The sequence below is a fragment of the Hydra vulgaris genome, chromosome 15 (genome assembly GCF_038396675.1).
Source record: "Hydra vulgaris chromosome 15, alternate assembly HydraT2T_AEP".
Classification (NCBI taxonomy): domain Eukaryota; kingdom Metazoa; phylum Cnidaria; class Hydrozoa; order Anthoathecata; family Hydridae; genus Hydra; species Hydra vulgaris.
Window position 1 is genome coordinate 14,149,670 of NC_088934.1, and position 12,831 is coordinate 14,162,500.

The window sequence follows — 12,831 nt, forward strand, 5'->3', positions numbered from 1 at the left end:
TGCATTTTAAATAACTTGATATATATATATATATATATATATATATATATATATATATATATATATATGTATATATGAATATATATATATATATATATATATATATATATATATATATATATATATATATATATACACAGGGGCGATATTAAGGGATGTAAGCGGGGTGTGTTTTTAAGGATTTGCCCCCCCCCCCCTTTAACTCCCTCATTTTATTCCCAGAATTGTCCCTGTAAATATATATTTATATATACATACATATATAGTAAATATAACCACAACAAAAACTTTTATACAAGCAAAACAATTAACATTTTCACACTTTATGCTTTATTGCATTCTCAATTATTATTAGATAAGAAATGTACTCAATAAATAGCATATAATATATAAGGCGCATAGGCTAATTATACCTTATAACATAACGTCAGGATGGTGATCAGTATTATATAAAAAAACATCATTACTGTTATTTATGTTTCCTGTGCTCATTGCTCGAACTCTTTCTTTGATATTATAGTTGTTTGCTTTTGTATCTATTTTCGCATGCTTATTGTTAAAATCATTTTTGTTACTTTCATTTACATACTTAGTAGAAAAATTTGTATCAGTAGAATAACCATGGCGATCTTTCACATAGCTATTATACCAAGGTTGAAGTTCGTCTAATTCTTTTTGCAAAGATCTTCCATTCCAACTCATATGCTTTGGATTAGTTTTTAAGTGAGTCCTGATAAAAAAACCACACGGCAAATTATCGTCGGAGCTCACTTGTTGTTTTACAATAGTAGTTTGCTTATCTCGTGAATAAAATAGCCCTATTGGTTGAGAAAATGTTTCACGGTGTTTTGGAATATTATCAACAAGTGACTCAGATGACCGCGATATAAATTTGTCTTCTAAAGATAAAGCAAATAAACGACCTTGCGTTTCGTTAATGTCGATTCCACTGTCAGTTTCTGAACCAAATTGCCTATCGTGATATTGAGAAATTTCATCAAAATACTTATTTCTTTTAGAGTAAATATCTGAAGATGGTGGCTCAAAGTTTGTAGGTTCTCGCGGTGGAAGAGGAGGCGGAGGACTATTATCAACTAGCTTGTTTAAGCAGCTTTCCGATATTGGAGATAATGCAAGAGGTTTACGTAAAACATTTTCGTAAATTGATTCATCAACGATTTCCTCAGTTTCTCTAAATTCATTTACGTTATCACATGAGGTTGAGAAACATCGTGACTTAGATAAATCTTTAGATGTAATCAAATCTGACTCAAAAGTAACACTTTTTGAAGGTGGAAATCTACTTTCTAAATATTGCTGCGTAAATGAATGTGGATCCATATTGTTATCGGTGTTTTTTAAAATACCTCCTACCGAATTATGCGAAGATCGAGAGCTTTTACTGCTTAGGCTGTTAAGACTGTTTTGGCGACTTAAATGAGATTCTAAAAGATTAGCTTGAAGTCTTGAATCATGCATTTGCTCAATCAAATTTGAGATATTAGGTGATTCGGAATATGAAGTAAATGTATTTATTGACCTGTTCATTTTTTGGGTGTTTTCGGCATTTCCGCGTGCGTTTTCAGAATTAGTATGATTACGTTTCGCAGTATGAGAAGTATATGGGAGATCTTTAAGTATTTCTTTTTTTTCATTCTCTTTACATTTAACAACTTCAAGTTCTTGAAATATTTTTCTTTTTAACATTGGATGATCTAGCATGTAGTCCTGCATCTCATAAAGGTATCCCTGATCAAGCATTGCTCTAAGCAAAACAACAATAACTGATATATTTTCAGTACAATCAATAGGCATAAGACCATTGTCTGCTTTTACAACAGGTTTAATACCCAAACTTAGCAAATACTTGACAACCTCAACACGACCCATCATTGCTGCAGCATGCAATAAAGTATTACCTTCGCGATCTTGTATTTTCCAATTGGCTTGTTTTGACACCAACATTTTTACAATGTCCAAGTTTCCAGCAAAGCAGCTGGACTGGAGTGCTGTTAAACCGTCATCATTTATTTCGTCGATATTAAATCGCGGATCTTTCAATGCTTCATCCAATATTAATTTAGTCCGTGAAATATCGTTATTAGTCACAGCGCGATAAAAAAGTTCATAACTATTTTTTGTCATCACAAACTTAAACATGATTACTCAGAAAAAAATGACAACTAAACTAATTCATTTTATAGCTCAAAAGTTAATGTAGACCAAACGCAAATTAAAATATTTTTTAAATCTGTTCTTGCGTTTTACTGTTCGTGCGTTGATAGTTACCCTTCGAAACAAAGTAAATAAACGTTTTTGTTTTGTTTCGTTATTTGCTTGGTTTATTTACAAACCTGCAGATGAAAAAAAGCATAATAATCACAACCGTAACAAGCAAATTCTTTATTATAAATTATTGTCGGAGATTATACAATAGCAAAAAAGTACCTAACACTTAAAAAACACCATAGCGGTTGAGCTACTAACAGATGCATTTTATTAAAACACTTATTTTGAGTTAGTTTAAAAACGTTATTTTAATTCAAACAAGGGTTTCTCTAAACCGAAAACAAAAGTTCCAAATTCGAATTTCATCATAATAAAAAAAAAAAAAAAGTTAAAAGTTTTTTTTTTTCATTAAAAACAGAATTAAGAGTAATATAAACTTATTTTGAAGTTATTATAATTCGAATAAACAGCAAATCTAAAAATAAAACTTTTTTTATATTACTGTATATGAGTACCAAACTTTTAAGTCAAATTTTTACAAAAGTTGTGCTCAAGTCTTTTATCTCCTGGATTAATTCTAGATTAACACTTCAGATATACTAAATGTGTTTTCTTATTTTTGATTGTATACTTTTTCGTATGGATAATAAATTAAATATATTATACAGAAATATATACACATATTGTACTTAAGATTTTAATTAACATTAATCTCATATATATATATATATATATATATATATATATATATATATATATATATATATATATATATATATATATATATATATATATATATATATATATATATATATATATATATATATATATATATATATATATATATATATATATATATATATATATATATATATATATATATATATATATATATATATATATAGGGGAACACGGGTTAAGATGAGGCAAGATGACTTTCCATATAACAACTCAACAAAAAACTTAAAAATGGGTAAAAACGAAACTGTATTTTTATCTTGTATTTTAAAACGCCAATTGGTTTTTTAAAATATTATTAACGCAATTTTATGCGCATAAGTTTACTTTTTGCGCTAAAAAAAAATACCTTGCTTCCGGTTATTCAAAATGAATGGTGTCTTTCAGGTGAAATTTTTTTAAAAACATTTTTTTGTGGAGCGTGTTTATTTTGTGTTACTTTGTTAGAGTCGTAAGTATTTTTCAAATTTTTATAAAATTGGAGGCAGAATTTGCAAAATAAGTTATCTTGCCCCGGTCACGTGACCAGATATCAAATTTTTCAACTTGCTAATTAATGTAAATTATTTAATTTAATTTATTATTGCTCTGTTCTTTAAGAATATTGAGCACTCTATGATTTATATATATATATATATATATATATATATATATATATATATATATATATATATATATATATATATATATATATATATATATATATATATAAAGAGAGAGAGAGAGAGCGAGAGAGCGAGAGAGAGAGAGAGAGAGAGAGAGAGAGAGAGAGAGAGAGAGAACCACTTGTTTTATGGCATTAATTAGAAATCAGCTTTATGACAGATTTATGATAATTATTAATAGAAAAACAAAAATTATATTTTGTGAATTTTTTATTGGTGTCAAATTGTTGAAAATGTTTCATAGAACTCTAATTATTCACATGAAACAAAGAAATTTTTTTTTTTATAAATTAATTTGATTTATCAATTTTTTTTTAATCTAGTGTTGATAATATGCTTTTTAAAAACAGATCGAACATTTTGATAAAGTTTAAAAAAAATAGATTTAGGCATAAAAGTGTGTATTTATAAATGCCCGGCTTTGATAAAAAGTTAGTTAATTTTCTAAAATTTATTAATTTAGCAGCTTTCTTTACCTTCATTGGCTTCTTGTTAATTTAGCAGCTTTCTTTACCTTCATTGGCTTCCTATATTTTATAAGCTTATTAAACTTCATAAGCTTCTTAAATTTTATTAGTTTCTTAAATTACAAAAGCTTCTAAAATTTCATCAGTTAAAAGCAAAGCAAAGTTAAAATATAATATAGACGTAAATATTTAACATTATTATCAGACTTTTACTGTTTGAATCGCGTCTTTTAAGTGCAGACAAAATTATTACAATTGAAGAAGTATATTTTGTAATAATGATGTTGCAATTAAATTTTGTGGTGAAGTTCAAATTGATTTTGATATAGCGTTGTAGTTATGGTTTAATGTAAATATGTCGTGGTTTGCAAACTATATAAGACAGATTCAAGTTGTATATTGTTTAATTGCGATAAATTGTAAAGTTTTTTTTATCAAATTAATAAATTAGTTACGACTTCTTAAAAAAAAAAAAAATTATCAAATTGTTTAGTGGAAATACTGTGTCTCATAAAATAGTACTTCTGATGGAATAAATACTTATTCCATCAGAAGTGCCATTTTTACTAGATTAGTTTGAAAATATTTTTTAATCTAAGAAGCTTTATTTCTAAAAGAAGATATAAATGATGAAAACGGTAACATCTAAAGAAACTCGAATTTTATTATGACCCAGCAAACATTGTTTTAGTGGATTTGCAGTAAATCTATATAGAAATTTTTTAGCAGTACATCGGAGTTTTGCTCATTGGTTATTTAGTGGACCAATAGTAGCATTCGCTGTAAATGGCAAGTCGATAACTTTTTGACATGTTATTAGTGGTTAGTCATCGGCGTGCCAGTTTTATCGGCTGTCACTAATGGTCCACTAAAAAACCGACGAGCAAAACTAAAAAGATCCGCACAAGGTCCACTGAAATTCCGCTATATAATGTTTGCTGGAGAATTTAAATATACACAAAAAGAAGCCATACGTTGCCACCAGTTTACAACATGGTTTTGTACAATCCTAATTATTTTTGGTTGTAGCAAAAATATTCAGTGAGAGAACTCCTCTTGTATAGGGGAGAGTGGGGTATTGGCGAACAGCGAAGCAGGAATGCGAATTAAAGACACCTCTTATTTAATGCTTATTGTTTAGTCTAACTATTCAGTCACAAACTCTTAAAATCAATTTTAATAAATCTTATTGTAAAATAGAAATTTAGGGCAAAAATAAAACCATTGGTGTTTGAAATACTTTACTTACGTGGAATAATTCCGAACACATCGTGGGGTAATCACAAAAACTTGTATAATAACAAATAAAATGCTAATTGTAATAATTAAGTACAAAAATCACAGATAAAACCTTGGAAGATGCTCATTTTCGCCTTACAATTGTAACACATAATCCAGTTTTCCAATGGGAGATCATGAACTTTTCATTCCAAATTAATGCAACAATAGTCTTTTAAAATTAATATTTTATTTTTTAATTATTAAAATTTTAAAAAATTGCATATCGCAAAAAAAAACCCGAGACATGTTTTCACCAATTATTCACTTCTCATGCAACCAGGGCTTGTATTTATGACACATTATTCAATGTTCTTTAGGCGGATCCTAATATTTTTCTTTGCAAATTAATCAACAAATTTTCGTATTACCTCAGGCACTCTCTTTTTCTTTATATTATGGTAAACTATCTCTAATTGATTAAAGTTTTTCTTTTTTTTTAATTTTTACCATTTATTAATTCTCGTTTATTCCTATTTTTCTTTTGCTCTAAAATATTTCTTGTTGGCAAACTAATAATAATGGTGGAGTTTCTCTTTCTTAGACATGCTCTGTTTATTTTTTTTTTTTTTTTGGCAAATTAAGTATATAGATAATATTTGAACAACTTATTTGTTACAAAATTATTTGAAAATCTTATTTTTAAAGTTACAAAATTATTTTTAAAAAATTTACAAAATTATTTTTAAAATTACCTTATTACTTGAAAACTTATTTGTTACAAAATGTAAAAACATTACACTACTGCAGGACTCGAACTGAGCATGGGATCCCTTCTCAGCAGTTAAAAAAAAATCACAATTATCTTTTTCTAATATGCCGTTTTGACCATGTTCCGAGTTACCCCCCGTTTGCCACTTCCTTACTCTCCCCTACAGTCTAAAATTATTCCCCTACTGGCTAAAATTATTCGTTAACCGTGGATGAAAGGAAATACTCTTTTTAAACCTCCAGTGCTTGTTAAAAGTTAAACTTTGATGGAGAAAACTGAATTATCCTGGAACTTAATCAGAGGTTTTAGCTCATGAAAAAACTATTGGTTCAGATTCCCAAAAGACATACGCGTCTTCTAAGAATACAAGAATATAATTATTATCTCAAAGACAAGTAGCTTTAAAATAAAAAATACCCAGAACAACATTAAAAGATTTTAAGATAAGATGAATAAGATTAATTACACATAATAAAATTCAATATCCAAAACAAGATTAAATACACGTACTAGTATCGTGTATATTAAATACACGTAATAGTATCGTGTCAGCCAATATTTACACCAACAGAAAACTTGTGCAATAATATCATTTGGGTTTGCCTTTTCTGTGGATTCATATGATTTATTGTGCAAAGAAAAATATCGATTAGATAAAAAAGGTGTTACTATACCTCAGTTATACCTCATTAAATTATCCAAAATTTTGAACCATGGATCCGTATATTTTCTTCAAACATCTTTGGCTATTGCATGTTACAATGAAAAATTTATAAAAAAAATTATTTTGTAAAAAATGTTGAACTGTTCCTGAGATATCATAAATTTAAGATTGGCCTGGTTTCCAAAAATGACCCGGTTTTCATAACATTAAACAACAAATATTTTCCTTAATAAAATGAGAAACTACCACGGCAAAATTATGAAAACAAGCATTTATAATGCTTATTGGATGCAGAATTCAATAAATTTACTTTGAATGCTAAAATATTAGGAAAACATGCTTAAAAATTAATAAAACAACTAACTTATATGGCCCAATCTCGGGCCCAATATTTTAAAACAAACCAATTCAAAATTTATTTTTGATTTTATTATTTTTTTTTTATAATCTTGCTTTTCTCAAATAATTGAACTTGAAAAACAGCAGAAACATATACAACTATAATTTCAAAGATAAACCACGCTTTTAATAAACTATTAAAAAAACTTGCTAATAGATTTCTGATTAACTATTAAATTTGCTTTATAGACTTTTTAGAAGAAAAAAAAACAATTAAGTTATATTTAAGGAGATTTTGAATAATTAGATATGAAAATTAATGATTTTAACTATTAAAAACACATGCTGTTTTGCTTTTAATATAAAAGCGTGTATTTGTCTATTAAATGTTTGTATGTTAAATTTTTGTTTTTATATAAAAACTGACCAAGTGTGTATTATTAAATTTTAACAATTATATAGTTTATAAAAATTAATTCAGTAATAGAACCGTATTGATTGTTAAAACTTTATTGGGATTATGACTAATTAACAACTTGATATACATATAAATAAAAAATAAACAATATTTACCAGTGCAAAACATCATTTTAAAGAAGGAGTTTAGAAAAACATTTTTAAAAAAAGAATTGCTTTTATATCAAAAATTTTTTTTACGCCAAAAATTAAATATGAAAGATGAATTTGATTGTTTTTTAAAAATATTATATTTAAGTATTATTTTTAAACATAACCAAATAAAGTTTTAGACAAATTTAACAAGTTTTATAAAATTCAATTATTTTTAGAAAACCTAAAGTAGTTACATTAAAAGAGTCAACAGTCGTGATTGACTTGTGACTCTTTTAATGAACATCGGTCCCGGAAAGGAATTCTGCTGCTGAAGAAGATCTTCCAAAAGAGTAACAAATTCAGTGTAAAAAAAATGATGAGAACTTTGCAATACCATCATTCAAAGTAAAACGACAGGAGATCAACAAAATTCTTCAAAATTTCAATATATCTTTTCTAAAATCTTATTTAAAATAATCAAAACATTTTCAAAAGAAAACCGAAAAATTGCACGCATTAACAAAATGGTAAATAACATAACTTGAAAAATTGAAAGTCACATCGATGTTTCCTTAAAAATGTGTTATGAACAAATAGCATAAAAATTAAAGCTGAAAATTGTTCAGTAAAAAACAAAGAATGCATGCTTGCACAGTGTGATGATTGCCCAGGTAAAGTACCGCTCACCACGTACTCGTAAGAACCACTCACCACGTACTCGTAAGAACCGCTCACCACGTACTCGTAAGAACCGCTCACCACGTACTCGTAAGAACCGCTCAACGCGTACTCATGAGATTTAAAGAGAATATTAAGATGATTTTGAGAACTAAAAGCTAAGGCAAACTACAGATTGTGCAACACTATCGAGTTTGACAGCAACGTTGTTCCAACGTTTCTTGAACTACTATTATCACAATCAACTAAAATAAAATATTTGTCAACTGAGAATAATAATTATTGGCAAATTTGTAGAAAATTTTGCTTTTGCAGTTCGAACAATTTTCTTTACATCCATTAGTAACATACTATAAAAACAATGAGGGCATGCTAAAAGATATTTCCTATTGTTTTATTTACAATGCAACCAATGCGTACAAAATAATTCAACTAATTTTACCCACATTTAAAACAAAATTTCTTAACTTGTCTAAATTACATTTATTTATTGATGCCTGTGAAGAGCAGTACGAAAATGTAAAATCTTTTACAGTATATGCAATAATCAAGTGAATATGGTCTTAAAACGGAATAAAACTTTTTGCATGTTTCACAGAAAGTCACCATGAGATAAGATCGGCGGTACTGTAAAAATGTTGACAGCACAAAAAAATTTAAAACAGTTATAATGAAACCAAATTCTGATGTTTTATTCCAAAAATAAACATTAACCATACTAGCTTGCATTAGTTCTGAATCTAAATAACAATTAACTTATTTTTATTGTGTTAGCAAATTTTTAAAGCAATTTCTTGGAAAAGCAATAATTTTTGAAATCATGGTTCTATACAGAGGCAATTTAATAGTAGTGAACCCCCTTCCTATAGAAGGTAATTTTCCAGTTATTTTTCAGTCAGGTGAATTTTAGTTTTGAGGACCTTTACTTTTTAAGGATTTACCCCCACCCCACGGCCTCATTTTATTCGTAGAATCACCACTAGTTCCATGTGTTACTATTGTTTTTTGTTAGATTTTTTGTCATATGAAAGATTGTAATTAAAAAAACAAAGAAAAAAATTTGAATGGGGGTGTTTTAAGATTTTGAGCCCAAAAGTTGGGTCATATAAACTAATTGTTTTAATGATTTTCAACCATGTTCCTTCATACTTCAGCATTTTAAGTACATTAATTGAGTTCTACATCAAAAAAACATTTTATAAACAAAAATATTTTTTCAAAATGTCATGATCATATTTATTTATACCATCAGGTTAAGTTACCATCAAATTTAGTTACGAACGAGTTACCATCAGAAATTCGAAATACATTAATGCACATTTTACTAATTTTATATCTTTTGTTATTTTTAGATAAAAACTTTGTTTAAGAAGTCGCCAATAAATTACGTCACGCAATTTTTGACCGTTTTTGACCCTAAAAAATGGGTTTTTAATCAATTTTCAGTTGTGAGTTTTAATTTATTATCACATCTAAAGTTTGATGTTTAAGAAAATAACTTTTTGGTTTTCGTGCAACAAATATCAAGATGTATTTTGGGCCAAAGCCACCCCAAATAACGGTACAAAAAAAAAGATTTTTATTCTTATAAAACTGTAGATCTAATGTGAAGATTTGAGAGGATTATAATTGCCAGTTTTTTTGTGAATGTCTCGTTCATTGGGCATTAAGATTTACTCTTGTCATCGTTTGAAAAAAGTCTGACTGAAACCCATAGCTTAACTTTCTCGACAGGAGGCAATCAAATGTACTTCATTAATGAATTTCTAGAAGAAGATCTAAGTCTGATGAGATTCTTGATAAGATTCCTCATAAGCTTCATCTCATCATCTAAGGAAATGTTTTCTGATTGAAAAAGACGTAAGAAGATGACATGTTTTTTGCTTGAAGAACTTTGAACCAAAAAGTTGTCATGTTGATTAATTCAAATGGCTGAATTTATTTCTCTATAGATTTTATTTCATTCAATAAATCAGCAGTTCGATCAAGGTCACGAGGCTTTTGCAAAAATATAAGGATTTGCCTAAGTCACTTTACCAACGGCTTCACAATGTGTGTACTCCACTTGATTTGCGAGATTTAATGAAGCGAAATACCAGTCTTCTCCACCAAAAAGTTTCATCAAATAGGACTTCCAATAAAAGATTGTAAAGTAATTGAACCTTACTGAAAGAGTTCTTCCCTTAGAGGGAAAATTCAGTAGAATGAAAACCGACAAGGTTACGGCTATGAGCGCTGCATAGCATGTAAAGAGCTTGAGGATTCTTCTGAAATGTAATCATTTGTACTCCTTTGTACACATCAGACATGTTGATTCAATTGTCGTATCCTTGACTTTTGCAGTTTCTTAAAATGATGTCGTTTCGATCGAAGACGTCTTTAGTTACTTTGGTAATGTCATTTTTTTTTCAAAATTATTGACCCTGAAAAAACTCTCCTTAACTACCCATCTTTTATCAACGCCGTAGTTTTTTATAAACAAAGCACCCCTTAAATATATTTTTCACGCAACTGCTTCAACTAGTCTCAGACTTCCGCTTATAAATTTGGCTAATGGTGTATTGTTGACATATTAACTATCTACATCTAGTAAATAGTGTCCGAACCGGGTAACCAAGTAACTTAAATTTTAGTATAAGGAGCCTGACGAACGAAATAATTAACGCCTTATCAATCTAAATAAATAAACAAAAATAATTTGTTCAACGGCAACTGTTCTTCTGATCCTGCACCCGGGTACAAAGTATCCAGTGCCCTCTCCTCGCGGCGGTTACAGCCAAAAGCATGAAAGATATTGACATTTTACTGAATCAAAAATTAACTAGAAAGTTGTACTTGGGATCAGGAACTGATTGAAAAGGTGTTTACACACTAAACAGAGCAAAAATAATCAGAAATGAGCAACTTCAAATACAGAAAAATTAATAGCAAAAAAGAAACAGTGTTAATTAGATGCTTCATTAAAAGACTCAAAATGAACGAGAAAAAAATCCTGAAAAAACTTTCTTCTAACTTCCGCATTGTCCAAATCAAGGAAATCTAAAATGATTTCTTTAAGTCTTCAAGTAACTTTTTTGATGGCTCTGAAATTTTTGCAGTCGCTGATCTAATATATTAATTAAATATAATACCTTGCTTGCAGGCATCATATCAATAACAGAAAGATCACCAGATTTTTCTTTGCTCAAAAGCCTGAAAATCAAGTGGAATAAATTTAGCAAGATAAGTAGAAGAAATGTTGTTCTGCTTAAAGCTCATGACCAATAGCTGATAATGACGAAGAATGCGCAACTGGGTCTTCAATTACATCAATGGTGAAAAACCTAAGCTTTTAAAAGAGTTTTGGTTTTACTGGTGTTAGAAAGTTTGGAGTTACTAGTGTTAGAAATATTTGTCTGAACTTAGATTCTACTTAAAACCATCTTATACCTATTTATAATTAAGTTCAATTTTTTTCCAATTTTCTACTTTTATTGTTCAGTGGCGCAACCAGATGCAGCACAATTCAGTAAGTTGAGAGAGGGGGGTGTGATTAAAGCTCAGAGGGCCGGTGGATATCAGACTAATTTTAATCATATTGTAATTACAATTTCTATATTAGTTTATTATTTAATTTTCATTGGTAAAATAATGCCAACAACATTTACAAATGTGTTTGTCGTTAAGGGGCAATGGAACTTAAATCTATAGCCACTGTTAAAGTTTCTTGCTTGTTTTTAAGATACAAACTGAAATTGTTAAATAAAACTTGTAATTTAATTTCCTCACAAGTTTCAGTGGCATGATAAAACAAGCGTCTGGATATCCTTGATCAAATACCTGCCATTAACAGTTCTTTTTTCACAAACTACCGTATAATCAGCGCTGATTATATGGTAGTTTGTGAAAAAAATTTTTTGATGGCGAGTATTTGGATGTAAATAGAATGTGATGGAATGTGGCCCGAGTAAATATGGGTAGCCATATTTTTACTTGCTAGATTTGTTGTGTTTTTACTTGGGCTACCCACAACATTTTATTTATTAACCAGTGATGGTATTTTTTAAAAACACTGTTTTGGTTTTTTTTATCATTTTTTCATTTTGGCTTTTATTTTGGACTTGAGACGATATTTGAGTGAACTTAAGAAAATGTTTTTTTATTGATTGGGGGTATTAGTTTATTTACTATTTTATGTAGCCGTAGTTCCAATTTTGTACCGAAATCCTTTAAATTTCGTACTTCATTTCTAGTGATGAATCAATATATCTATTTTTGCATTGAAATCTTTATACCAGACAAACCCATAAAAAAAGAGTAAATTTTAATTAAAGGTAGTCTAAAAAATTGAACTTGTATATTCATTAACTTTGTTATATTTCATGGCCGGTTGTTAGGGACTCCACACCAAAAGTTGCACAAAGGGGAATGGAGAAAATAGGAAGGAGGGGGGGGGGGAAGGGGAGTAAAAAGGCTTTTATTTTGGGGCTCTTTAAATTTTAATGATAATGGTTATGAGAAGACAATACA

General features: G+C 28.6%; 1 protein-coding gene across 2 annotated transcripts in view; it reads right to left on the reverse strand.

The window, feature by feature from the left end:
• Positions 1 to 313: 313 nt before the first annotated feature.
• Positions 314 to 12,831, reverse strand: part of LOC136091495 (uncharacterized) — a 16,059-nt gene continuing 3,541 nt past the window's right edge. Inside the window, exons 1-2 of one of the 2 annotated variants that reach the window (XM_065819117.1) lie at positions 2,449 to 2,558; positions 314 to 2,354 (exon numbers count right to left, since the gene is read on the reverse strand). In XM_065819117.1, the coding sequence (XP_065675189.1) occupies positions 415 to 2,160 (1,746 nt within the window). In that variant the 5' untranslated portion in view covers positions 2,161 to 2,354; positions 2,449 to 2,558 and the 3' untranslated portion in view covers positions 314 to 414. Of the gene's footprint in view, positions 2,355 to 2,448; positions 2,559 to 12,831 lie in introns of those variants that run through there. The other variant, XM_065819116.1, reaches the window with a different exon arrangement.